General features: G+C 36.8%; 2 protein-coding genes across 2 annotated transcripts in view; both read right to left on the bottom strand.

The window, feature by feature from the left end:
• LOC149783329 (cadherin-related family member 1-like) overlaps positions 1 to 9,054 on the bottom strand; it is a 47,770-nt gene extending 38,716 nt beyond the window's left edge. Inside the window, exon 1 of the mRNA XM_089933369.1 lies at positions 9,049 to 9,054. Within this exon, the coding sequence (XP_089789495.1) occupies positions 9,049 to 9,054 (6 nt within the window). The remainder of the gene's footprint in view (positions 1 to 9,048) is intronic.
• On the bottom strand, positions 7,043 to 26,426 carry LOC149783331 (protocadherin gamma-A4-like). The gene is made up of 10 exons (XM_089933370.1): positions 26,234 to 26,426; positions 23,963 to 24,085; positions 21,165 to 21,347; positions 12,987 to 13,171; positions 12,114 to 12,339; positions 10,846 to 10,983; positions 10,080 to 10,503; positions 9,765 to 9,785; positions 9,049 to 9,092; positions 7,043 to 8,604 (listed from the first exon to the last, which is right to left on the bottom strand). The coding sequence occupies exons 1-9, from the start codon at positions 26,424 to 26,426 to the stop codon at positions 9,056 to 9,058; spliced, it is 1,530 nt and encodes a 509-aa protein (XP_089789496.1). The 3' UTR covers positions 7,043 to 8,604; positions 9,049 to 9,055.
• Between the last annotated feature and the right edge of the window lie 218 nt (positions 26,427 to 26,644).

Genomic DNA, 26,644 nt, shown 5'->3' on the forward strand with positions numbered 1-26,644 from the left:
ACGTCAAAGGATAAGACAAGCCATAAAACAAGTCATAGGACCTTACGATGATCTCCTGATCACAGTGAAAAAACGTAAACTGCAGTAGTATGGGCATGTCTCATGATCATCATGAAATGCCAAAACAATCATGCAAAGCACTGTACAAGGAAGAAGAAAGAGAGGCAGGCAAACAATGAGGTGGGAAGATAACATTCGAGAGTGGACAGGCTTGACACTGAGCGACTCACTGAGAAAGACGGAAAATGGAGAGGAATGGAGGAAGTTGGTTCTTCGGTCTTGTGTGTTATCTCAGAACTTTAATTATTAGTACTTGTGTCTGTCATTCTAGGATGACTCGGCATGTAATTCGAAATATCGTAAATTCTTTGTTTTTACGTTTTTGCTTTCTCTTCTGTGGATATAAATTATTTGTTGAATTTCTAAAGCTTGTTGCTCTTTCCTATTACTTACTTTTAAGACCATAGATTTGTAACAGAAAAATAGGGATCGTCTTTATGATGTTCTCTAAACTATTTCCAGAAAGCTTTGTTTTTTTAAATTTAATTTCACCTTAATTTGGAATTTCTGCGCGCCATGTATTATTCCACAGTTTAACAATCTATAGCGAAACCAACAAGCTTTTACACTACCATCTAAAGTGGAGAACTTTCATTTAAATCCTACTCAGGAATGGTTAGACTCATTGCGAATCGATACATTATTTCAGTTTGCCAAAACATTATGATCTTCTTTTAATGCAACGGCGTCTTTAACGAATCAAGAAGTAAACTATATACGTGTCGATTATTAGGTGGAAATGAATGCTTTGGATGAAGCTGTTTAGGCTTTGATCAGTAAATGTCAATCTGGCTATGTATTAAAAGTTATGGATTTGAAAATAAATTACAAGAATGGAACTGATTTTAAAAAGCTTGAGGTTCAGAAAGAGGAGAGAGAATGAGAAATGCACTTTGAGAAATAGAAAAGAGAAATAAGAATGCAATTGCAGATGCGAAGAGAGAGAGAGAGAGAGAGAGAGAGAGAGAGAGAGAGAGAGAGAAGGCATTTTAATTTAGATTACAATTATTATAGCTGTAAGGATCCACTTTATAGACAAATTAAGGTTTGGATGTTAAAACATTATTAAGCTAGTAAACAATTTAGAAAAAGAAGTAGGTAAACGTTTTCCTCACTTTGAAAAATAATTGCTGAAAATTTGAAATGGCAAAGAGAACATTGGACTATGTTGCTAAAACGCCCACTTTTCGTCAAAGCTCGTGACAACTACACTTCCATGTTAGTACAGCTAATATGAATTATGATCTGATTAAGAAATGCATATTGTTAGGTTATGCGATGGTATCCGAGGCTTATCGACAAAAGTTTAGAACCTATGTTAGGACCTATGTCTGCAATTCTAGAATTATATGGAATTTAATTAGCTATACCATAAATTCCTTAGTTCTACATGTTCTCTTAATATTCTAGGGAAATAAATTTATTAATTGAAATTTTGGTTATTTATTTTTAAGAACAAATATTCGTAATATATCTCACGATTTCTTATTGGACATAAAGGGTCATTCTGACCATGGTTATTTAGACAAAAAATATTGCAAAATTTAGATACTTATGTTACGAAATAGAGACTTCGTTCTTTTTATTAAAGACACAGTTAAACAATACAAAAGACAATATATTTGGTCTAGCAAATGATCTAACTCTTTCTCAGTCTGGGATTGTTTCTGATGTACATAATAAACCTGTTTTTGTCATTATACGTTAGACAATCAGGAGCTCATCCAGCTGTTACATGTCCATTACAAAAGACATCAAGGACAGCTTGGAAAACAGATTATTAGTGAAATTTATTATTTGGAATTATTTAATGAGACGAATGAAGTACAAGATGAAAGAGCACAAACATCCATCATTGACGGAAGTCAACAGAGAAGAACTGGAAGATTTAATACTAAAATGAAAACATAATCGGAAGTGGAACGGGTATCAAAATATTCTGCAACCTGGAAAATGAAAACTACATCAGTAAAATGATGCCGAACTTATCAAAATTAAATTAATTTCATACTGGTAATTAGTTGGAACTTTTGGAAGAAACGATTATTTAATCCAAAGCCATTTCTTTTTTTTCTCACGATGGTCCATGTAATCTTGAGTATCGGCTCGAGTACAGGGATGTTCCAAAAGTAGAGTGCAAAAACATTTAAAAGCGCATAATCAGTGTCAACCAGAAATAGAACAAGTAGCAAGAATAAATATTGGCCAGAACACCATTTAGACCGAAGATACGCATAAACTGAGTTACCCAGGCATACAATATTCCACAGAGGAAAGCAATGTAGTTCAATTAAACTAGGGATGAAGAGTTATTGCACGTTAGTTATTATCAAAACGTACTCATCTTTTAAAGATTTCTCCAAGAACAAGATTCGTTATTTCACATTATTCATTCGGTAGAAGCATGAGACAACATTACAAAAAAGGCATTTCTTAAGATTACCATGAGGGTGATTTTCCGTTAATTATTAGAAATATAGTAGTTGGTTCAGATTGTACATTCCTATCATACAAATCGTTGCCAAACCTTACGGGGAAAATCGTTTGTTTAAACATGAAGATTCAGTATAATTTTCAGCTATACATATTAAATCAAAAGTGGATTTCATTTTACTTTCCATCAGAAACCTGTAAAAGGTTCATCAATAGTATGTGTATCATTGTACAAAGCAAACTATGTTACTCTGTAAAGCTTAACAAGTTCTATCAAATCAAAATTAAAATTCAACATTAAATGTTCTTGATGATTAAAAGCTTCCAATATACCATGACAGTATTATTACATATTTAAAGAAAAAATGAAATGCTAATGATAAGGTAATATGACTGAATGATACCATTTCGAGAAAAAGACAATATCAAGTGACCTATTTACCATTGGGACAACCATTTAAGCCATCCATAGATAACGGTTTAGCTACTATGAGCTAAGAAAAATAACGAGAAGAAAAATAAGGAGAAGAAAGAGGGGTTCATGATTAGTAGAAGAAGAAAGAAAATAAAGATATGTGTGGGACATATGGTATTTAATATAAAAATATGAACAAAGCGCAGAATGATAATAGGAATACGATATAATAGGGTTTGACCGAGTATATATTTTGACCTTAGACGAGGCAATACATATGACTTTGCTAGAGCTAATTTCTTGTATTTAAAAGGGACGATTGTTATTAAGCATAGAATACCAAACGTTTTAACAGTATAATAGAAGCACTTTATGCTTAATATGAATTCGACAGCATCATCAGGTATTGTAAAGCCCTTTTGAAATGGATAAATATTTTGTGTATAAATTAGCACGCAGTTGACATGAATGAGAAGTCAGTAACGAAAGCGTGAGAGAAAATACCAAACATCTGCGAGTGAAATAATAAATTTGAGGTGATGGCTAATTTGAATTGACAGCATAGCTATATCGAAAGTGAATAATGTAATGGTTTAAACTTATACCCTAATTCAGGGTTATGGCAAAATGAAAAGAGAGATTAAAGCCTTGTGTACTAAAACAATACATACATATTCCATAGCACAGTACGAGTATGGATACATTCAGAAAATAATTGATAAGTATTGTACAAATGATTTGAGAGTAAGAAGGTGAACGAAAGGACTATGCAACTGAACCAAAGGTGGGAGCACAATATATTGATGAAAGTATTACCTAGGACGAATTCTTGAATTTCATTTTTAAGATAACAAGATTTTATGATCCTAATGCATTTAACACATACATAATAAAATGCAACAGATCCAGAAGTTGCAAAGCTAATGAATTAGTTTAGCAAAGCAGTTTCTGGCATACACAATAAGGTAAGTACGAAAGCTGATACTTCAAAATGCATGAATTTATTCATTCTACCCACGTGTTTGCTATCTAACAGAATAATGTATGATGGAGTGTATTTACCATGTATATTGGTGTACCTGTGGAGATTTCAGTAGCAAAGAAACAGTCGAGAAGTGTATATACTGTAAAGAGATCATTATGATTTTGGATAAGACTGAGGAGGTCAAGGTGGATTGTATCATTGACCATCCAAAATTTCTGACAGTTTGCATGGATGAATATGTCCTAGAAGAATCATACTGTGCTAACATTTAGTGATATGAAAATTGAAAGGAAATCCTGTCCGAGTACATGAACACTTGTAGACAAAATAGTTTTACAGTGGTTAGGTGCAACTATCAGGGTCAATTTAGGTACAAATGATTAATTTATACGCATGTGAAAATTATGCTTAAAATTTCTTTTCATAAAATCCGTCCTTTATTAACAAAATGTATCAGTAGTATCACTTTACTTGAGTGTGGAATTTTTGTCCAAACCTTTCATATTGATAATAGATCCTGCTATAATCATTTGTCAATTATCTTTGTAATTCTCATGAAAATTTATTTAATCCTCTATAAATTCATTTCTTGAACCAATTCTATACTATGACGTCAACAACATATTGCTGTATTTTCGTGTTCACTTTTGATTCATTTAGCTTCCTCAGACTGGCTATACTAAAATCTAATTTTATGCTAAAGATCCTGAAAACATAAAATAAGTAACTGAATATCGTGATATATTAAATAACATAACTTTAGTCAAGTTTAAAAATTTGCTGTATATTCTTTTTTCAGTCATAACAAATACATGTCTGCATAGAGGTGGCAACAACTATCTATCATCTGACTCCGGCTTCACGGCCACTTCCGCCAGCATTGCCATCAATTCTTCAACATAGTATGACAAATAAATTGTTACCCAGTAATTCAAGAAACTGAAAAATGTCACCCACTGCCTATACTCATACTGACAATTTACCAAAGAAAATTAATGGAATTGGAAATAAGACTTAATTAGTACTCAATTTAACATACATATAAATCACAGTTTAATAAATGAATGAACAATACTATAAATTTCTGTTGCGATATATTATTTTGAATATGCATACTAATCACTACAAAAAGGACTGTATTAGCTTTGTTTTGATTAAAATCCTTAAAGATCGAGTTGCTTTGTTTTAGTTAGTTTCTCCCTTCTGTGTGTGTATGTATATGGCCGGGGTAGAGGGACCAGAAATGTTAATGAGAGGGGGCTGACTATATTCCTAGTGATATGTTCACTCCAACTTTAATATAACTTTAAACATAGAACTATTTTGTTACTATATGTGCTTGTATACCAGTATTATTAAATGGTATCTTTCAGTGTAGTGATGCTTGGGTTGGTGCAGTATTGATTCAATAAGACAACAATGGTGTAGATCATGCAGGGTGCTACTTTTTATCAAATATATTTAAATAAGCACCAGAGAAATTATTCTGCAATCGAGAACGAATCTTTGGCTTTGATATTGGCTTAGTAGCCCTTGAACATATATATTATTCCAGCTCCTCTGATTTTTTAGTTGAATGATCAGAAACCTCTTGGGTTTATTGGCAACATAAAAAAAACAACAAACAGAGATAATGAATGCGGCGTTTGCTGCTGCAGGAATGCAGTATTGATACCAGGACATCAAGGGAAAGCACAATTAGATAGCAGATTCATTTATACGGGTATATAAATATTATATTGTTTCATGTTTCGGGTCAATTATAAGAGTTCATCTACTGTAAGTTTTTAATCATATGTATATTTGGTCAATATTAAAAAGAAAGCTTTAATGCATACATTGTTTTTTCCTTTCTGAGAGGAGATGTTATGTATATTCATACTGGCTTGTTTGTTAGCTACTTTTTTAAAATTATTTTAGTATGTGCTATTGATAATGTGTGTGAATGGGATTTTTTACGTAGCTTTAAAAAAAATTCAGTCATCTTGCCACAATGTCTGCATAGTTATAGTTTATAGTATTGACCTGACCTTGTGCAAAATAAAGTTCATTTTACCTAAATTATAGATTTTTTATACACTTTTATAAACAACTAATACATAGCTAAACTGTATGGGTTGGACATTAAAATCATTAGTAATAGAAGGAAACATATTTATTTGGGTCTGGGTATAGATTATTGGATTTCTCCTATAAAATATACCTGGCCTACCCGATATGTTCTACATCCTATATTATGATTTGAGCATCAAATGTTCTAATTATCTCCAAGATTTTATTTTGTAAACATTAAGAGGTTTCTAGAAGGTCATTTTAACTAGTTACTATTATATTTAGAATAAGTTATTTGTGAGCTGACGTCAAGTAGAAGACTATATAATCTAGTTATTGGAAAATTATTCATTCTTGTTTTTTAAGTTCTTAACACATTATTGTGTCCAGAAATTCATTTTGGCTGAGCTTGTTGCATCCAGAAATTAATTTGGGATGGTATTGTATTTATTAAATTTTTTAAATTTCAAGTAATTCTTCTCTCGAAATACAAAGCACTTTTCAAAAATACAATTTTTTGAAAACACACGACAAGTACTTAGTACATGAGTGTTATACGGGTCACGACATGCACTTGGTACATGAGTGTTATACGGGCCACGACAGGCACTTGGTACATGAGTGTTATACGGGCCACAACATGCACTTGGTACATGAGTATTATACGGGCCACGACAGGCACTTGGTACATGAGTGTTATACGGGCCACGACAAGCACTTGCTACATGAGTGTTATACGGGCCACGACAAGTACTTAGTACATGAGTGTTATACGGGTCACGACATGCACTTGGTACATGAGAATTATACGGGCCACGACAGTCACTTGGTAGATGAGTATTATACGGGTAACGGCACTCACTTGGTATTTCCGGTGTCAACTAAGTCAGATTTTGAGGTGTCTAGTATAACATATTTCACGGTATATCCTTACAAATATCAACCAAACGATTTTCTCTTTCTGGATAAAATCTGCTAAAGTAACTGATATACACATATAAATTGAGATGCTCATGTTAGAAGTAGAGACTTCTTTTCTTTTTATTAAAGACACATGTCAATAATACAAAAGACAATATATTTTGTCTAGCGAAACATCTAATTCTGAGCAGTTTCAGCTTCGCTGATCATGATGTTCATAACAAACCTGTTTTTTTTTATAAAAAAAAAATTATACGTTAGACAATTAGGAGCACAAACATCTCATACTTGATCTTTATAAAAGACAACAAGGTCAACTTGAAAAACAAATTACTAATGAAATCAATTATTTATAACAATTTAATGAGACTAATAAAGTAAAAAATGTAGTGAGAATAAACATATATAATTGACAAAAACCAACAGACAAGAAAAACGGAAGATGTGAGAATAAAACCAAGGGTTAATTCGATTGAAGAAATAGAACGGGTATCAAAATAGTACGTAATTTTGGAAAATAGAAACTATATTAGTAAAATGTTGCCTAATTTATCAAAATTAAATGGAGCACATACGCTTCGTTAGTTTTAATGTTAGGAATGAACATAATTATTTTATCCAAAGCTATTTTTATCCATCGAATCTTGAGCATCGGGTCGATTACAGGGATTTTCCGAAACTTGTGCTTAGAAATATTTGAAAACACAAAATTAGTGTGAAAGGAAAGAAGAAAAGGTAGCAATATTAAATATTGGCCAGAACGCCATTTAGACTGAGGATAATCTTAATTTATTGACCTAGGTATACAATCTTCCAAAGAGCAATGCAATATAGTTTAATTTAACTACCATTGAAGCGCTATTACAAGTTCAGCATTATCAAAACGCTGTTGTTGTTGTTGTTGTTGTTGTTTTAGGGTTTAACGCCATTTTTCGGCACACGATAGGCTATACATGGCGGCCAGTATCAATGGTGGATGAAGAACCCTGGAAAACCCCGGTTAGAACCATCGACCCACGAGAAGCTACTGGCAAGCTTTCTCACATACCCACATAGGCTGAAACCGATACTCGAACCCACGCAGACAGAGGTGAGATGGCAGTGATCCATAACGGAGAGCGCGTTAGACCACTCGGCCACTCGCACTCATCTACTAAATAGTTCTCCACAAACAACATTCTTTAATTCAAAGGTTTCCTTGTGTAGAAGCACGAGACAACATTACAAGAAAAGACATTACTAAAGATTACTTTAAGGTTTTTTCTTCGGAAAATTCATATTAATATAATAGCTGCGTTAGATTTCAGTCATACAAATCATTTCCTGACGTCACGGTGAAAAATCTTTTATTCAAACATGAAAATGCACTGTAATATTTAGCTAGAAATATTAAAGAAAAAGCGGATTTCTTTTAACTTTGCAATCGAAACGAAATGTAGCTTTATCAATATCATGAACATCATTGTACACAGTTATGCAACTCTGAAAACCTTCACAAGATGCATCAATTCAAAATAAAACTTCAAAATTAAAATGTCTTGATGATTAAAAACTCTGAATTTACCACGACAGTAGTAAGAAAAACTGAAATACTACTGATATGGTACTTTGTATGAATGACACTATTATGGGGACAAAACATTAAAATTGAAGTGATCTATTGAACGGCAGGAACTGATTGCTCATTTCAATATGATTTTCCGGACGAAAGGTTTTGACTTGATGTTGGTGTCGTTCGCTGAAACAAAAGAATGCACAGGCTAATAAATAGTCCAAAACTGCCTCGTCCTGTATTATGAAACGTGTGCGAAACAATATCGATACACATACACAGTTTCTTTGTTTCTAACATGCATGTATCTTTCGTACAACTTAAAAACAATTATCATCTGGGGTTACAGATTTTTATTTCGTTTCCATATTGACTAAACAGCTTATCTTTTCACAAAATACACAATTAGAGATCAAACCTCGCTAATACCCACGTACTATGACATTTATGCCATTGAGATACTAAGAGTAAGGGTGGCGATTTTCTATCATATACATGTATTCTGTTAATTTTATTTGTTAATACAGTTTGTTCTCACTTTAGAATTATAGATGTTTATGATTTAAGAAGAGTTCTCCTTCAGCAATCAACAAGACAACATTAACAAAGAATAATATTGATTGTACTTACCTTCATTCTAAAATTCAAAAGCTTTCTTTTCCAGGTTAGGTTTCCTGTAAAGTTACAAAAATGTAAATTCCTAAAAACAAGTAACATCGAACAATATAATACTTACATTTTTTAGATAGACGTGTTATCAAATCTGTAGAGAATCTGTATTGATGGTGGTACACTTCTAGCGGATTTTACTAATTTGTGCTTAAAGATACCCAAAAGCGATAAATGGAACTTTTGTACTCAGCGTTTCATTATGTATGCATCTCTCTCTCTCTCTCTCTCTCTCTCTCTCTCTCATAATTTGACTTTCCAATACGTGTTAAAGAAATATTCCATGAAATATATTTCAATAAGCCAACACTAATCTTGTTGTGAAATATTAAAACACAACTGTTCATTTAATAGAATTTCATTTTCATTTCATATAATTACATGTTCATTCATATAATCAGTGTTCATTTCATAGAATCACGTTTTCATTTCATATAGAAATTTTCAATTCTTAGAATATTGTCCAACAAAATGACTTCTTGCTTACGTAGTAAGAGATTAGCTGTAATTTCCAAAAGATAGGTAAGTAATGACTGTCCATTTAATATAATGTTCGTTGCATATGTTTATTGTTACAATGCCTGACTCATGCTGCAATAAATACATGGCATAGGTTAAAATAAGATGCGAAATTATTATTATTATTATTATTATTATTATTATTATTATTAACTTACGTTGGGGCAACAGTTCTTTTACTGAAAAGAAGAAAAATACATAAAATTAAACAGAGCAATCAATCGAATGAATGTATATTCAGAACTATTATAAACTAAAAAAAAATTCATTTAATTGTGCTTTCACTTGTGAGCGTTCATATTACCTAAGGACTTTTGTAAAGATTGTATCGTAACTTTCTATAAGAATTATCACTTGACTTGAGATCTTTTATCCTTTTTTACATGTTGTATAAAAATTAGCAACAATCTTATTGATTGTGCAGTTGATGTATGTACATTTATAATTAACAAATATCTTTAAAAGGTACTTACGTTGGTTTTTTACAGCAGTTCATTTTACAGCCTCCCGGTTTGTTGAAGTATTTATAAAAGTGATATGCTAGGAGTGATAGAAGCGCCAATGCCATTAAACTAATTAAAACGACCATAGTTATATTGGACGGGTAATCAAAGAAATTTGGAGCTTTGGTGGTGGTGGTGGTGATGGTGGTATTAGTGGCAAAAGTGGTGGTCGTAGTTATGGATTCTCTGTATATAATGTCCACGGTCGTAGTGCCGGTAAGCGCCGGGCTGCCATGATCGACTGCCTGGACAACAAATCTGTAAGACTGACCGTAACTCAGAACCGAAAGATCCCTGGAGACATATATTCGTCCGATTGCAGTGAATTGGTAGTAAGTAGACCCACCCATCTGTGCCGTCCACGTGTACGTAATTTTAGCATTGTCACCAGAATCTTAAAAAAAATAGCAGAAATATTATGATAAAATTGCAATTCAAAACATACTCTTATGCTGATGTTTAATAAAGAAAAAAATTAATTATGCGTTACCGTTATGCGAAGACGGAAAACATACGTTACTTTTCCTTATCGTCATTGTTATAGCCATCGTCATTAAAATCGGAATCATTTTCGTTATCTGTTATTGAAATTATTATTAATACCATCAGCAGCTTGTTTCGCTCTATCGTCTACGATCTTGTATAAGTTTATTTTGGGGACTTGAAACATACGCTTAAAAACATAAAATGCCATAATTCGAGTACTTTACACTGATTTCAACATGGTTATGAGTACCTTTATCCGTGACGGTGAAGTATCCTATCGTATCCGACGGCTGTGTGTATTGGCTAGGGTACAGAACGTATGCAATCAGGGGAAATTCGGGAGCATTATCATTGGCATCATAAATTGAAACACTCACCGTGGCCGTACCTAAAATATTTTGAAAAGTTATAATGCTCGATATTACTAAGTCTATATTTATGTAAGATTTATTTTATTTTGTTTTTGATTATTTTGTTTGCTGACAGTTATCTTTTATTTGCTAACACATTTAATCTCCAAAATTTCACGATTCTATCTACTATGTGAAATTTAATTTGTATGTATATTTTTATGCCTCCACAATTTGAAAAATGAACCGGCAAACAATAGCCACGGCCTTAAGTCTACAACCACTGTATGCGTTAATTGCCAGAGAATGTCATTTATTAATGTATTTAACGCATCCTCCATTACAGCTTTATAGACTATAAGAATTCCACCTTCCGCCTGCTATTGAAAAATGTCTTTCTGCTCCAAAATGTACTTAAAATTATATCTGGATATCTAGTAGGCTTGCTTAGTTTATATACGATAATGGAAAGTTTAATATATCACAGTATTTGAAGTAAATAAAATGATAAAAACTGTTAGAACTCGTATCACATCATGTTAAATACTAAGATGTGTGATTGTTTAAACGAATGACGTTTTCCCTAAATTACAGTGGCTGGATAGTTGCCATTTCCTTATCAAAAAGGTGAAAGGAATACATTTAAGCCATTTCTTAGCTACTAACTCATGCCCTGTGTGGTATTACCCGCCAATTGACATATCAACTACCTGGTTAATTACGAATCACTTAGACTCATGCGTTCCACTGACCAAATATACTTCAGGTTACACGAAGCACCAAAAACACTTCTTATTTGCAGGGTTTTCTCTTCTCAAGCATAAACTAAGCAAGACTCTGTGTGAAATTTACTTTTGTTGCTAACTCTACAGCCCCCAAAAATGGTATGTCAAACTCCAAAATGCAAGAACGAGACTGAACACTAAAAACCAACCTCTTGAAGCGTAAGATTGACCGTAAAGCTACATGAATATATCTGATACAGTGAGTGAGATCATTGCAATAGCAGTCGATAGTAAAATCGACAATATCAGCAAAGATTGATCAGGAATCGCACACTATGACAAGCATTGTGTAAATAGTCTGTATCATAAAGTTGTAAATGCTGAATTAAAAAGAGTAAAACAAAGCATATAATATGCCCTACAACATAAATAAATTCGTTTACCCTTTGCATTCCCTGTGTCTGTACAAATTACAATAAGCGTGCCGCTAGACGGATACGCTCCTTGGTCCACGTTATAGTCGACGGCAAATGTAATGATACCGGAAGTACTATCGATTTTAAAGTAATTATTGAAGCCACTGGCTGAAGCTTGGATTGAAAGTCTGTACTTGTCTCCATCGTCTTCGTCAATGACAGTAAATTCGGGATCCATTGACCCTAAACCTGACTGTAAAGATAAACATATTCAAAAATATTGAGACTCTGGATACGATCTGTCTTTTATTGAATGCCTGTTCTTTTTTCTTTCTTCTTTTTTTGAAAGGTCCCCACTCCACGTTCAAAGAAAAAGTGTAATACTGTAATCAATGACTAAAATAAACAATTTCCATTACTACACAGCCCGTTGGCCATAAGAATCGGAAGAGCGTAATACAATGTCCCATTCAGCCACATGATCCTGACACCAGGCTGACCAATCCTAATACGAACCTCTTAATGCTGAGCGCCAAGCAAGGCAGATGCTAGTACCATTATTATAAGTCTTTTGGTATGACTCGGCTGGGGTTCCCCATCCGATGCGGACACTCTAATCACTTAGGACACAGGAGCGGTTAATAATAATAATAATAATAATAATAATAATAATAATAATAATAATAATAAATAAATAAATAAATAAATAAATAAATAACTTAATAAATAAATAAAAATGAAAATACATAAATAAATAAAAATTCATTATTTTGAATAATCATAGCAAGACTCAAGAAATGAAATAAAAATAACGTTAGTTGCACCATTATATCAGAGTGAAAACATGTGAAGGATACAATAAAAGCAGCCAACAAATTGAACATAACTTTAACAACTTACTGATGCCTCATATGTAGATGTAAAATAGGTAGATCTGTCAAAATAGCAGGCCTCGTTTTCATCTATAACGGTAATGGTGAGTGTGTATGGTCCACTGCTGGCCTTGCCGTCTGTGACGGTGAACTTTATCGTGAAGGAACTTTGTGTCTCATAATCCAAAGTGCCACTTACGCTAAGTTTCGAAGCTGAAATAAGCATGTACGATACATTTTAGTCAAAATTATCCTGTAATGTAGGAATGACATGCAAAGAAAAGAAATGGGCGATCAGAAAATTGAGAGAGAGAGAGAGAGAGAGAGAGATTTTTCTTGATAAAGCAAAACCTTAAGATTTTGTAAATGATTCACGATCCACGATATTCAAATAAATATTGTCAAAGATCTGTATATCCTCCAAGTAACATAGTATTCATCTCTTCTACTTTTGTTAAACTATCATATAATATGCACAACGACGATTACCCCAAATGAGTGTCCAAATCAAAGGACTACGAGTACTGTCAAGACTGAGCCATCTGGCGGTGGTTGGCAATGGTTGATTGTTTGTTTTTAACCCATGGTATGTGTGCAACGTTATTTTTCACGTTGGAAATAATTTAATGGATTTGAGTAATAAACTCTTTGAAAAACCTTCTCATAACGGAAATGTATTGCCAACTCAGCTCTAGAAATTGACGTATCAGATTAAGAATATCAGATATTTCTAAAATTTGAAACCTTTCATGTTCAATGGGAAGTCTCTGATTAATTGTACAGAATTTCATTAAATTCATCCAATTTTTACGATTGGAAGAATAAAATTAAAAAACGATTACTAGGATGCCAGTTTGTATACATTAACCTTTCAGTCTCCTTGTGACTGCTTTCTCTAGCCGATCAACAGAGCAGAATAACCAAAGCTACCATACAGCATTCAGACTAGGATCACACAGTCTTCCTTTGATAAACTAATGCTACTATAACTGCATATATATTCTGTATGATCGCGTAGCAAGGTTTCATTGACTAATTTTAACTTTGGCTCATTTTACCAATAACCCGTCGAGTCCCACGACACTTCTATGAAACCTACCGGTTGGGTCATGCAGCATTACGTAGCACACTCCATCGAGGAGGAATCTCTAGCATATTTTGATTGATCAGTGCAAGTGTTATATACGTGTGTTGAAAACACTTGAAATATATACATGTCTGTATTGCTACTGATACTAGCCCAGCACATGAGATGATACCATGTACTTGTAAATGTTACTTTGAGTGGGATCAAATAATGATCGCAGCTTCAGTAGGGAAAGAATCCTAATTTATTTTAACTATTTTCAGAGAGATCACTGTATGTTCCATACAAACGAATCATTTCTACCTCGACCCAACAGAGGAAAGTGCTCTGGTCATTTTTGGTATAGTAGTACATATGCTGCTCTTTATAGGGCAAAAATAAAAAGCTAATTAATTAATTTTTGTTTCCATTTCATTAGTTTCTGGTGATACTTTCTGCTTTAGTGTGGAATGTATGTGTATTTTTCTCTAAATCATTACTTCTTTTGATTTATTTTGATAGAAATTGGATGAAAATCCCTTTACTCGGTAGATATTGGTTTTAGTTTCATTTAAGGAATTTATCTATTGTAAGCTTTGTTTTCAGATTATGTGTATTATTCAGCACACATGAAATTGTAAAGGCCAAGAATATCAACAACCTTATAAACATACAAATAGTGATTATCAAGCGTCTTGCGAAAAAGCAAATTATCAGCAAAATGCTTAAAGTGTTAGCACTAAATGTTTTATGATTCGTCTTTTATGTAAATTTTGGAGGTAATTATTCTGATAGGTAATTGGCCAGTTAACACCGATCATAGGTTAAAAAATCACATCTTGATCCATGGTGGGAGAATATATATATATATATATATATATATATATATATATATATATATATATATATATATATATATATATATATATATATATATATATATATGCTTCTATTCGCTTATTGGTTGAAGAATGAAGTTCATATTTAAATATTTTTTACATTCATATTTACGGCTATTGTTTGACCAAAGTTCCAGTTGTATGTTATATATAATCGGATATGAAAATGGTTCATGTTTCAGCCAGACGGATATGGCGTACTCCTATGTATTATATAAATTGTTCTTTCACACTCCTCAGAACGAAAACGAGGTTTCGCATTTATTATATGCCCATATTTTTACATTGTCTAATTTCTTTCAAAAGTTCGTGCAGCATTCCATCCCAAAATTCGTTCATATTTTCCCATACAAATGCAGTAACCTATAATTGTTGATATAATCAAGTGATTTCATCATCATCATCATTGGCGACTCGGTCTCGAAAGACCATGCGAATAGCGCCCTTAGGGTGTTGCCTGTCTCTGTTGGCAACGTCTGCTGTGGCTGTGCAGGCCTATACGTGAGTGACAGTCCCTACTGCAGTTGGTGCAGACATACTGGGAAGTCTGCATTACTGTGGTTGCTGTTGCGTTCTTCTTTCTCTTACGTTTCTCTGCCACCAACTGGCCTCTCCTCGCATCAGCGACTGATATGCCATTGTTTACCATCAGTCTCCAGCTGCCTCGGTCCTCAGCCAGCTCTTCCCAGCCATCGGGTGAAATGTTGCATGCCTTCATGTCCCTCTTGCACACATCTTTGAAACGGAGTGAGGGGCGTCCGACTCTTCTCATGCCAGTGGCCAGCTGTCCATATAAGATGTCCTTTGGCAGCCTTCCTTCCTCCATGCGTCGGACGTGACCCAGCCATCGAAGGCGGCGTTTAATTAGCAGGGAGTACATGCTGGGGGTACTTGCACGCTGCAGGATCTCGCTGTGTGGAACACGGTCTTGCCAGCTGATTTTCAGGATGCGTTTTAGGCACCGTATATGGAAGGACTTGAGCCGGCGTTCTTGCCTCATGTAGGTACTCCACGTCTCACTTCCATATAGAAGGGTGCTGAGAACGCAGGCCTGGTAGACTCAGACCTTGGTGTGCTCTGTCAGCGCGTTGTTTTTCCAAACCCTCTTTGTTAATCGAGCCATGATGGTGTTTGCCTTTCCAAGCCTTCTGTCCAGCTCCATATCAATCGAGAGAGTGTTGCTGATGGTTGACCCTAGGTAGGTAAAGTTGTTGACTGCTTCCAGGGTGACACCGTTGATTTTGATTGAAGGGGCAATGGTGGTATCTTGCACGCTGACATTTGTTTTTTCCAAGCTGACTGTGAGACCAAAGTGCGTGCAGGCAACAGCAAAACGGTCTCCCAGTCTCTGGAGGGCTTCCTCGGTGTGGGCCACAAGAGCTGCGTCATCTGCAAAAAGCATCTCCCTGATGAGCACAGCTCTCACTTTGGTCTTTGAGCACAGTCGTGCCAGGTTGAACAGGCTCCCATCAGACCTGGTGTGTAGATATATGCCATCCGTGGACGTGTCGAAGGCGTAGGACAGGAGCAGGGAGAAGAAGATCCCAAAAAGTGTTGGTGCCAGCACGCAGCCCTGCTTCACACCACTGTTAATTGGGAAGGAAGTTGAGGATGATCCATCATACAGGACTGTTCCCTTCATATCTGCATGGAAAGAGATTATCATGCTGAGGAGTTTTGGGGGGCAACCGATCTTACTCAGAAGTTCAAAAAGGCCCTTCCTGCTGACCAAGTCAAAGGCCTTGGTGAGGTCGATGAACATCATGTAGAGTGGTTGACCTTGCTCTCTGCTCTTCTCTTGGAGTTGTCGTAGGGAGAAGATCATGTCTGTCGTCGACCTGCCTGCTCTGAAGCCGCACTGTGATTCCGGGTACACACGGTCTGCCAGCAACTGCAGCCTGTTGAGTATGATGCGGGCGTACACTTTACCAACAATACTCAAGAGCGAGATCCCTCTGTAATTATTACAGTCACTGCGGTCGCCCTTGTTTTTGTAAAGGGTCACAATTGTGGCATCACGCATGTCTTGGGGGACTACTCCTTCCTCCCAGCAGCGGCAAAGTAGCTCGTGCAGTGGTTTAATCAATGCTGGTTTTCCACGTTTGATAGCTTCGGGCGGGATGCTGTCACTACCTGGTGCTTTGTCGTTTGGAAGGCAGTCGATTGCTTTGCTGAGCTCCTCTAAGGTTGGCACTTTGTCGAGCTCTTCCATGGTGGGCAGATTCTTTATGCTGCTGAGGGCTGCATCAGTGACTGACGTTTCTCTGGAGTATAGTTCTGAGTAGTGCTCCACCCATCTGGCCATCTGTTGCCCACGGTCTGTGATCTTCTCTCCCGTCAGGGATTTCAGGGGAGCGACCCCTTTCACTGTAGGGCCTAGAGCCTTCTTGATGCCACTGTACATGCCTTGGATGTGTCCGGACTCGGCACTGCGCTGGATCCCTTCACACAGTTGTTGCCAGTACTCGTTCGCACACTGTCTAGCAATGCGTTGGGTGTTACTTCGGGCACTTCTGAGAGCAGCAAGCGTCCGTTCATTAGGGCATTTTTTGTAAGCTATGAAGGCTTTTCGTTTCTCCTCGATTTGTGGTTCCATCCTTGATAGGTGTGCATTGAACCAGTCCTGGCTGGGTCGTTCCTTCTTGCCAAACGTTGACATAGCTGTACTGTAGATGGCACCCTTCATGGCGTTCCACTTGGCTGTAGCGTCATACTCAGGCAGGTCCTGGAGAGCCTTGTTCAGGGCAGACACATACTCCTCCACCTTGGCAGGGACTGACATCTGTGCAGTGTTTATGCGAGGACATCCTTTTGGTTTTGTGCGGTGTAGTACGTGTGGCTGTAGTCGCACTCTGCTGCTCACAAGGGCATGGTCGGAGTCACAGTCTGCACTGTGGTAGGTTCTAGTGGAGAGGACGCTGTTAAGGGCAGAGCGCCTGGTGATGACCAAGTCGAGTTGGTGCCAGTGATGAGATCTGGGGTGTTTCCATGACACTTTGTGTTGTGGCTTACACTTAAAGAAGGTGTTTGTGATGCACAGGCCATGGTAGGTGCATAGCTCCAGCAGTCTCTGGCCGTTTTCGTTGGTCTTTCCAGTGCCATGATATCCGAGGCAGGTAGGCCAGGACTCATGGTCCGCACCTACTCTGGCATTAAAGTCGCCGAGGAGGAATAGTGGTTCATTTTTGGGGCATCCTTTGATCTGTTCGTCCAGCTGCCCATAGAACTGATCCTTCACGTCTTCTGATGACGTGAGGGTTGGGGCGTAGACACTGATGATGTTGACAGGACCTGAAGTAGTGGTGAGGCGGATGGACAAGAGACGCTCAGTGCCCCCTGTTGGAGGTTCAACCGAGGCCAGGAGATTGTTTTTGATGGCAAAGCCCACTCCGTGCTGACGGGGCTCCTCAGGTTCTCGACCCTTCCAGAAGAAGGTGTAGTTTTCCTCTCTGAGGGAGCCACTAGAGGCGAGCCTGGTTTCCTGGAGGGCAGCTATGCTGATATTTAGTCTGGTGAGCTCTCTATCGATGATGGCCGTCTTTCTGGTGTCGTCCACTTCTCTGAGGACGTCGGAGATGCCTGTACACATGGTGCGCACATTCCAGCTTGCAAATCGAAGAGCTGGAGTCTTCTTTATTGGTTTCTTGTTTCTTTTGTCTGGTGTGGAATTACCGTCTGCTTGTCATGCTGAACAACACACTGAGCTCCAGACACCCACTGGAGCAGGCAGACGATGGCGGGTCAACACCTTATTGACCGGGGGCTGCCCGGCTTGAGGCGGGCGATAGTTGGCCAGTGGGACACGATGATCCCTCCCACCGTCAAAGCTGACCCGTGGCGCCCCTTCCCTACGCCAATCGGGTGGGACTTATAACCCGTAAACTGTCAGCTTCCGTGTTGTTTCCTCACTCAGTAGTGAGACTGGAGTGTCCTCTCCAGGGCGCAAGCCTGGACGTGGAATATGGAGATCCTGGGCTGCCCAGACGTCAGGATCCCCCTCTCGTCCTTGCTGGTGGGGTCCAAAGGAATGCTGAGAATGACATTTGGCACCAGTTTGGATGCAGGAGCTGCCGGAAGGAGGTCGTAGTCGACCCCCAGCCGCCTTAGGGGCTCCACTCCTGATTTTTTGTCTGGGTTTACTCCCGTAGCCTTTCCTTCTCCCGAAGATATCCACAAGGCAGTGGAGCCATAATCCAATGGATGGGACTTGGTTGGTTTTGAATCAGAGTTTCCTTCTCCTAGATGAACTGCCTGACAAGGCTAACGAGCTTCATCTGCCCGGGTTTGGGGTCAGAGTTTCCCTTCTCTTAGACTGGTTGCCTGCCAAGGCTAATGAGCCCAGTCTGCCCACCCAGTTATACCGCCGGGTACTCGGTCGCGCCACACAGCAGGCTCTGTTAAAACAGGGGGCACCGCGTGAAAGTGCTGCTGTGGACATAATAGTGTAGGAGAGGCCATATGCAAGTAACCTCCTGCCCCGCAGAGCGAGACAGTGGTCCTGCGGCGATCACTACACCTCGGAAGGAGAGGCTATGAGAGACGCTTCACTTTCCTTTGGCAAGCGGGACGTCAGGCCCAGGCCACCCACCCCCAATCAAGTGATTTAGTATACTTAATTATCATACCATATCTTCTTTTACAGAAGGAAGTAACGGTGATGAACTATAACAAGTATTCGCTATTTGACTACGATTAGGTAGTAAATGGCTAGCCGACAATTAATAGATATCAGTTACGAATCAAAACAACAACAAAAATGTCAGGTAATAAATAATAACCAGGAGATAACGAGAGCTGGTGGCGGGTGAGTAAATGATAATGATAGATTTTCTAAGTTAATATGACACAATGATATGTGGTTTGCATTATTTATTTTTTTTTATTTTTTCTAGCATGACTAACGTCTAGCACCAGGCAATTAAGATTGCAAGCTTTATTCATCCCCCTTTAATTTGGTCTAAGTAGCATGAAGAGACCGGTCTGATGGCATCATACTCTACCCGAACGTTTGTGAATTTCGCTTGCATTGTTATTAGCATTAATTATATTGAAATCGGATTTATTTACACAATTACACGTCGCAAGATTCACAAAGATTCGGACATTACATAGTTGGCTCTATATAATGTGTATTATTGTCAGGTGATGCACATGTACTTACGTTCTAATTGGCATTACATTCAAAAATTCATAATTAGTTTTTCTGATATAGCTATATAGTAAGTTATTTCGTCTTGCGTCTGTTGCGTTTTAATCAACATTCCGTAACATGAAACATAACATAAAACCTAATTTAGTTTATCCCAGGTAGCCATATATATTTCCTGGATTTGTATAAAATTTGCTGGCAAGGCTTCGATTTCGCCTTTTCACACACACACACACACACACACACACACACACACACACACACACACACACATATATATATATATATATATATATATATATATATATATATATATATATATACTACCTGAGATGTCGCGGGGACCCGAGTGTCTGAGTTGTCTAAAGCGCTTTCCGTTACGGATCACTGCCATCTCAACAAGTACAACAACATCAACATGAGATGTCATTGTCAAAGAGTAACTTGTGAAGTATTGCTTGCATGATATACGTCATGTATTAACATGGATGATCCATGCATACCATTTATGTAGGCAATATCTTATAACATACACTAAAGCGATTTCAAATTGCATGATAGAAGGAAATTCCTGATTTTAAGTAGACAAACATAGGTTATTCTGTAAAGGTTACATTTAACTAAACAATAATCGGGCTAGGGTCCGATTAGAATTGCAGACTACGAGTGCTGAAGTTTATAGGTACACCATTATTCAGTTACCTATAGTCATACACCGTTCTTGAGCCATTATACTTCTACATTTTCTTTTTATATTTCTTTCCTGCAAAAGTTCTTTATTCCTTTTTTCTTTATGACTTGATCTTCTCATTTCCCTCTATTCCTGTTTGTCTCCATTATTCCTACAAGTTTTAATGATCCTATATTGTATGTGACTATAATCTATACAGTAACGTCACAGTCCTATCGATATACATTTATTCAAGTGTACAGTGAAGCGTAAATGTCCATCGTAAATAGAGTCAATATATTAAACGACAAAAGAGATAAACATAACTTTGTATAGACAAGAATCTTCCCAAAGGGGTATGTGTGTGTGTGTGTGTGTGTGTGAGAGAGAGAGAGAGAGAGAGAGAGAGAGAGAGAGATTACTTGTAGAATCAAAAATGAAGAGACTTGATTTGTCTGCCGGGGAGACGGAGTAAGAGGTCGTCACATTATCACCAGCATTTGGTTCTACTATGACTAATGTATAAATTGCACTTCCGGACGCTGTTGTCTCCAGGACACTGATTGAACTATCTAGGTTCTGAATTGTTGGCGCTGTATTGACATCTACGAAGAAAATAATAATAATAATAATAATAATAATAATAATAATAGTAAGAAGAAGAAGAAGAAGAAGAAGAAGATGTGACAACTCTAGGTTTTCATATATGTAACAGGAGGAGAGTGAATCAAACAGTTCAGTTAAATCAAGAAGTCTTTTCCGCTACAATAGAAAATGAAATTTAAAAAGACATAATATTGTCAATTAAACTCCAAAATATTTTAGATATAAACTTAAATGTAGCAAAATATGGAATGTTCTGAAAGAATTCCAATAGTCGTAAATGTCCTAATATAACAAAGTCATGTAATCCAGAATCTACTGAATATGTTTACGAAAAGTCGAATAATCAGAAAGTAAATTAACACCTTAGTAATTCAGGTGAATATTTTAAATAAGTAATCCCTCTCGAATCATAGCTGAGTTCAACACCATACTGCAAACTCTGATTACAAATTGATTCCTACAGAATTAAAACAAGCTGTAATTGCTATTATTATTATTATTATTATTATCTTACATATAAGTTTTTCGACTTTGTGCTTGGATTACGTGTTTGGGGGAATACGTTGGGATTCGACGTGGGAATACTTGGTGGGAGTAGATGCTTTTGGAGTACGCTTTAGGAGTAGCTTTAGGGTAGCACATGTATGGGAGCATGTATTTGGAGAAGATGTGGAAGAACCTGTCGGGACTGAGTACACGTTTGGGGGTGCGTGGGTAGACATTTCGGGCTACGTGTCAAGAGTAGATGAGACGGCATGCAACCTTTTCATGTGGTGTGCAATATTTACTACGTACCGGCCCCATCCCACCCTCTACTGATCGACTGTTGTACACAGTTACCTTAAGCAAAATTACACGATGTTCAAATCGTATTTTCTTAATTAAAAAAAAGTCAGTCTTAGAAGAAATACTAAAGCGTAAAGGACAAGCTCGCCAACAAATCATAAATTTAACATATTGGACAAAATAATACAAATTTCAAACATAACGCTTTCAAATATGAGAGAATAATCCATAATCTATTAACGTCGTCTTTGAGTTACATTGCTGTCATGGACACCGTATGTCCCGTTCTAGATACGGTCCCAGTACGGGAATCATCGCGTGCATGAAACTGTGGACAGAATCAAGGTCGGCTGATTTATTGGATATTTTAATAATTAAGTTGAGAACAAGTTACCATTATATAGAAACCTAGTTGCCCATGGAAACATCATTGCTCATTTCGACGTTGATAATGTTATAACACTGCGATAATTTCAGTATTGTTTTCCACACAACTTTTCAATGAGTTAGTAATTAACTTACATTTAAAAGAATCTTGAATGATGTGTTGTACTCCCATACAAATATGAGCTCGCATGTATCCTCATGGTCCTTTTTCCCGAATAGTTTCTAAAACTTGCTGGCCGTCTATTGGCCCTAAATCGTAAGTAGTCCCGCTTACTAAAGCACGATTTTAATATTTCTGTTGCAAACCAAACCAAACAAAACAAGACATAATAAACTAGGAAGGAAAAAGAGTGACAGGGGCGAGGTGGTCGAACAGTCTTGATAGTTACATCCTGAAAAGCAGTTTCTGTTATTTTTGACGATTATTCCTTAGAGTGACGACCTATACGTTATGTGCCAGTGTCGCAATACACCATCTTTGCTGATTTATTTTAGACCTGAGACCAAGATTTTTTATGTGCTGAAAGGATCAAATTTTTCAGTTGTTAGCTTCGACATAAGACGAATTATAAAATTTACGTTTCCTAGAAAATTAGGACAATAAATCCGACATTTAGAAACAAATAAGGAGACAAAGGAAGTATTTTAAGCGCACGAAGTGGTTTGCATTTAAAATTACTGTGTTTGATTTGATCATTGACACAAGAATAAGACAGAATTTTACGTTTACTCCAGTGAAGATATGCAGGAAATATCTGGACGTAAATTTTGTTCAAGTTATCTATTATGTACTTGCATTTACGTACAGAAGATTAGCTGCATCAGAGAATTGTACATGTAAATGTGCACTATCTAAAAGTGAAACGCATTTGTAAATTGACTAGCTTTGCAAATTTCGAATATATATATATATATATATATATATATATATATATATATATATATATATATATATATATATATATATATATATATATATATATATATATATATATATTCATGTCCTACAATAGCACTGATCAGTGATTGCTGAAATACCCGAATAAATTCATATTAAAATTTTTCAAGTAAACCTTAGGTACATATGCAGAAGGATAAGTGGCCCTGATGTCAAACACGCTTTCGCACTTGCGATGAATTGTTGTTGCACATAACAAGATGTATCCACTTACTAAAATGTATCCATATACAAAATGTATCCACCTTGCAAGATGAATGAACATACCAAGATGCATCGACATAGCAAATAAAAAGACTCTGTGGCCAGTTGTTTTTTAGAAACTGCCCTCATAAAAAAGTAACATTAAGCTTATTTTAGGATATAAACGGACTCACGGAGATACATACACGCACACGGACACCAAATGTAATGGTGATGTTGAGCTTTCGTCACCACATGGTAACAGAAACGTTCCCAACGTCAGTGTGTAAGACTACTTACTTGTTAAACTGAGTGTTAATGTTCCATTAGTGCTGTCTTTTCCGTCAGTAACTTTGATAGTCAAATAATACACGGAAATGAGCACGTATTTCAGGTGTTGTGTATTGGTCACCACACCTGTAGCTGAAGAAAAATGATAGTGGTATATTGGCTAGAAAAACGATCCCTGAATTATATTCATCAGACGGAGGTAACTTTACCAACTATATTGACACAGATCTTGTTGTATCAAAAAGTTTTCTAATGACTTATTCAATAGTTATTTAATGAACAGAATATATATATATATATATATATATATATATATATATATATATATATATATATATATATATATATATATATATATATATATATATGTATGTATGTATATATATATATATATATATATATATATATATATATATATATATATATATATATATATATGTGTGTGTGTGTGTGTGTGTGTGTGTGTGTGTGTGTCAGTGCTTGTGTGTGAAAGTGTGTAAGTGTGTGTATGTTTGTATTTGTGACAGCACATTTCACATTTATGCACATGTAATTTAGTTTTACACATAAACCATTACGAAATCCCATGTAGGCTAGTTACACCGTGTAACAAGTTTTCTTTTTTTTTTTGTTCCTGGATTTTAAGTGTTATTTCCTAATTGCTTATACCTGGAAAGTATAGAATATGACTATTATTCCCCACAAACTTTGCTTGTGTGACCAGAACAGTAATATTTTGAAATTCACCTATTTTCCAGAACATTCCAGATAGATTCAGTGCTGAGTAGACTTGGAATAACTTCTAGAACTTTCTAGAACTTTCCAGAACTCTAGATATTAGTAAATACAGGGATATTCAGCCCACCTGTTCAGTTTAGTTCAAGCTGCCAAAGTGGATACATATCTGCATTTTTCTGATACGGCATCAAGAGGCTGCAAGCATAAGGCAGACACATTTCGCTGTCTGAGGCAAATTTATCAAGACAAGTGCTAAAAAGTACACCATGGAAGCATCTGCTAAGATGTGCGAGGCCTAAAAAGCATATTTCGGCATGCCTGTCGAGAATCAAGACAAACCCTGGGCACCTCATTTCACGTGCGAGTACTGCCATAAAAAGATGGACAATTATTGCTCGGAATTTTAACTTATATACTTTGTTAAAAAGTTTACAAAGTGTTTAATTTTAAAATGTTTTACAATTTTTAATGTTATTGAAAAAATATATTAAAAACATGTTGCATGAATCTCTTACACGTTATTCCTGGGTGAAATTAATATAATTTTGTGATACATCGTGGAAAAGATAGCTATTTCAAGAATTTGGCGGGAACTCACTCGAGCAACTGCTTCTCCTGCATGGTGGACTCTTTCAAACGTCGGACTCGCAAGAATGCACCTGGTATCACGTCTTCGAATATTCTTTCATCCATCGCCCTGGTGCCACACTGCCCTGAGCTCCCCGTATCCACACCTCCGGAGAGAGATCATCCGTCTTTAGAAGAAGTCAGCAATTCAGAGAGTGAGGAAGACGTTGTAGATCCAGAAGACAATTTCAGAGGTGGAGCTGAGGAGAAAAACCCATACTACCCCAACCAATAAGACCTCAACGACTTGATCAGAGGTCTTGATCTGACCAAGTCTCGCCGTGCCAAGGGCCGATATTTTGGCGTCTGGACTCAAACTGTGGAACTATTTGGATGAAAGTGTGCAAGTCGCAGATCAGAGGATGCGTCACCAAGCTTTTTTCAGCTTCTTCTCTCGTCAAGATGGGTTTATCTTCTGCCACAATGTGACCAGTCTGTTCGAGGCAATCGGAATCGCATGTAACCAAAATGAGTGGCACCTCTTCATTGACTGCTCATCCATGAGCCTTAAGACGTGCTTCTTCATAATGGGAACAAGTACCAGTCTATTCGACAGGTTTATTCGGTGCACCTTATAAAGGTTTACAACAGCATCAAGACCTCGCTGGACGCCGTGAAGTACGACGAGTACGGATGAGATGTCATCGGAGAGTTCAACATTGTGACTTTCCTGGTGGGTTACCAAGTTTATCTGCCATCAGGGATATCAAGGCTCATAAACACAGGTAGGACTGGGCAAGTGGACCGAGTTCTCTGTGGGGAGGAACAACGTCAAGTGGGAGACACTGGTGGACCCCTGGAAGGTGATGATACCAGCACTGCACATCAAATTTTTCAGAGCTGTAGATAAGGAGTCGGCAGCTTTAAAGTACCTTCAAGATGTCTTCCCTAAGCTGTGTGAGGCAAAGGTCAAACAGTCTTCGTCTGACCACAGATAATGAATATATTGGAGTGCAGTGAATTCCCCAAAGAGTTCACTAGTAACGAGAAAACGGCTTGGAGCAGCTTTGTCGCAATGGTTCGGGGCTTCCTTGGCATTTACAAGGCCGAAAACCATGGCAGAATATTCTGCAGGATGTCCCTCAAAGTCAACATCCTTGATGCTCATCTTGATAAATTCAAGGAGAACAAAAGATAATACTCAGAGGAGCAAAGCGAGCGCTTCCACCAGAATATACCGGACTTTGAACGCCGCTACCAAGGACAGTATAACAAGAACATTATGGGAGACTACATTTGGGGGCAAATGCGGGAAAGTGATTTACAGTATAATCACAAATCTCTAAAAGCTACTCACTTATTTTGTGGTCAGTTTTGTTTTCCTTT

The sequence above is a fragment of the Sinohyriopsis cumingii genome, chromosome 14 (assembly GCF_028554795.1).
Source record: "Sinohyriopsis cumingii isolate HCF-2022 chromosome 14, ASM2855479v2, whole genome shotgun sequence".
NCBI classification, from domain to species: Eukaryota; Metazoa; Mollusca; class Bivalvia; order Unionida; family Unionidae; genus Sinohyriopsis; species Sinohyriopsis cumingii.

Coding starts and splice junctions, on each gene's coding strand:
- LOC149783331 (XM_089933370.1), bottom strand. CDS start 26,426: ATGAGCATCAAGGATGTTGACTTTGAGGGACATCCTGCAGAATATTCT. Junction 13,172..21,164: donor CTTCATTTTTGATTCTACAA/GTAATCTCTCTC, acceptor TGCTTATTTCAG/CTTCGAAACTTAGCGTAAGT. Junction 12,340..12,986: donor CATCTACATATGAGGCATCA/GTAAGTTGTTAA, acceptor TTATCTTTACAG/TCAGGTTTAGGGTCAATGGA.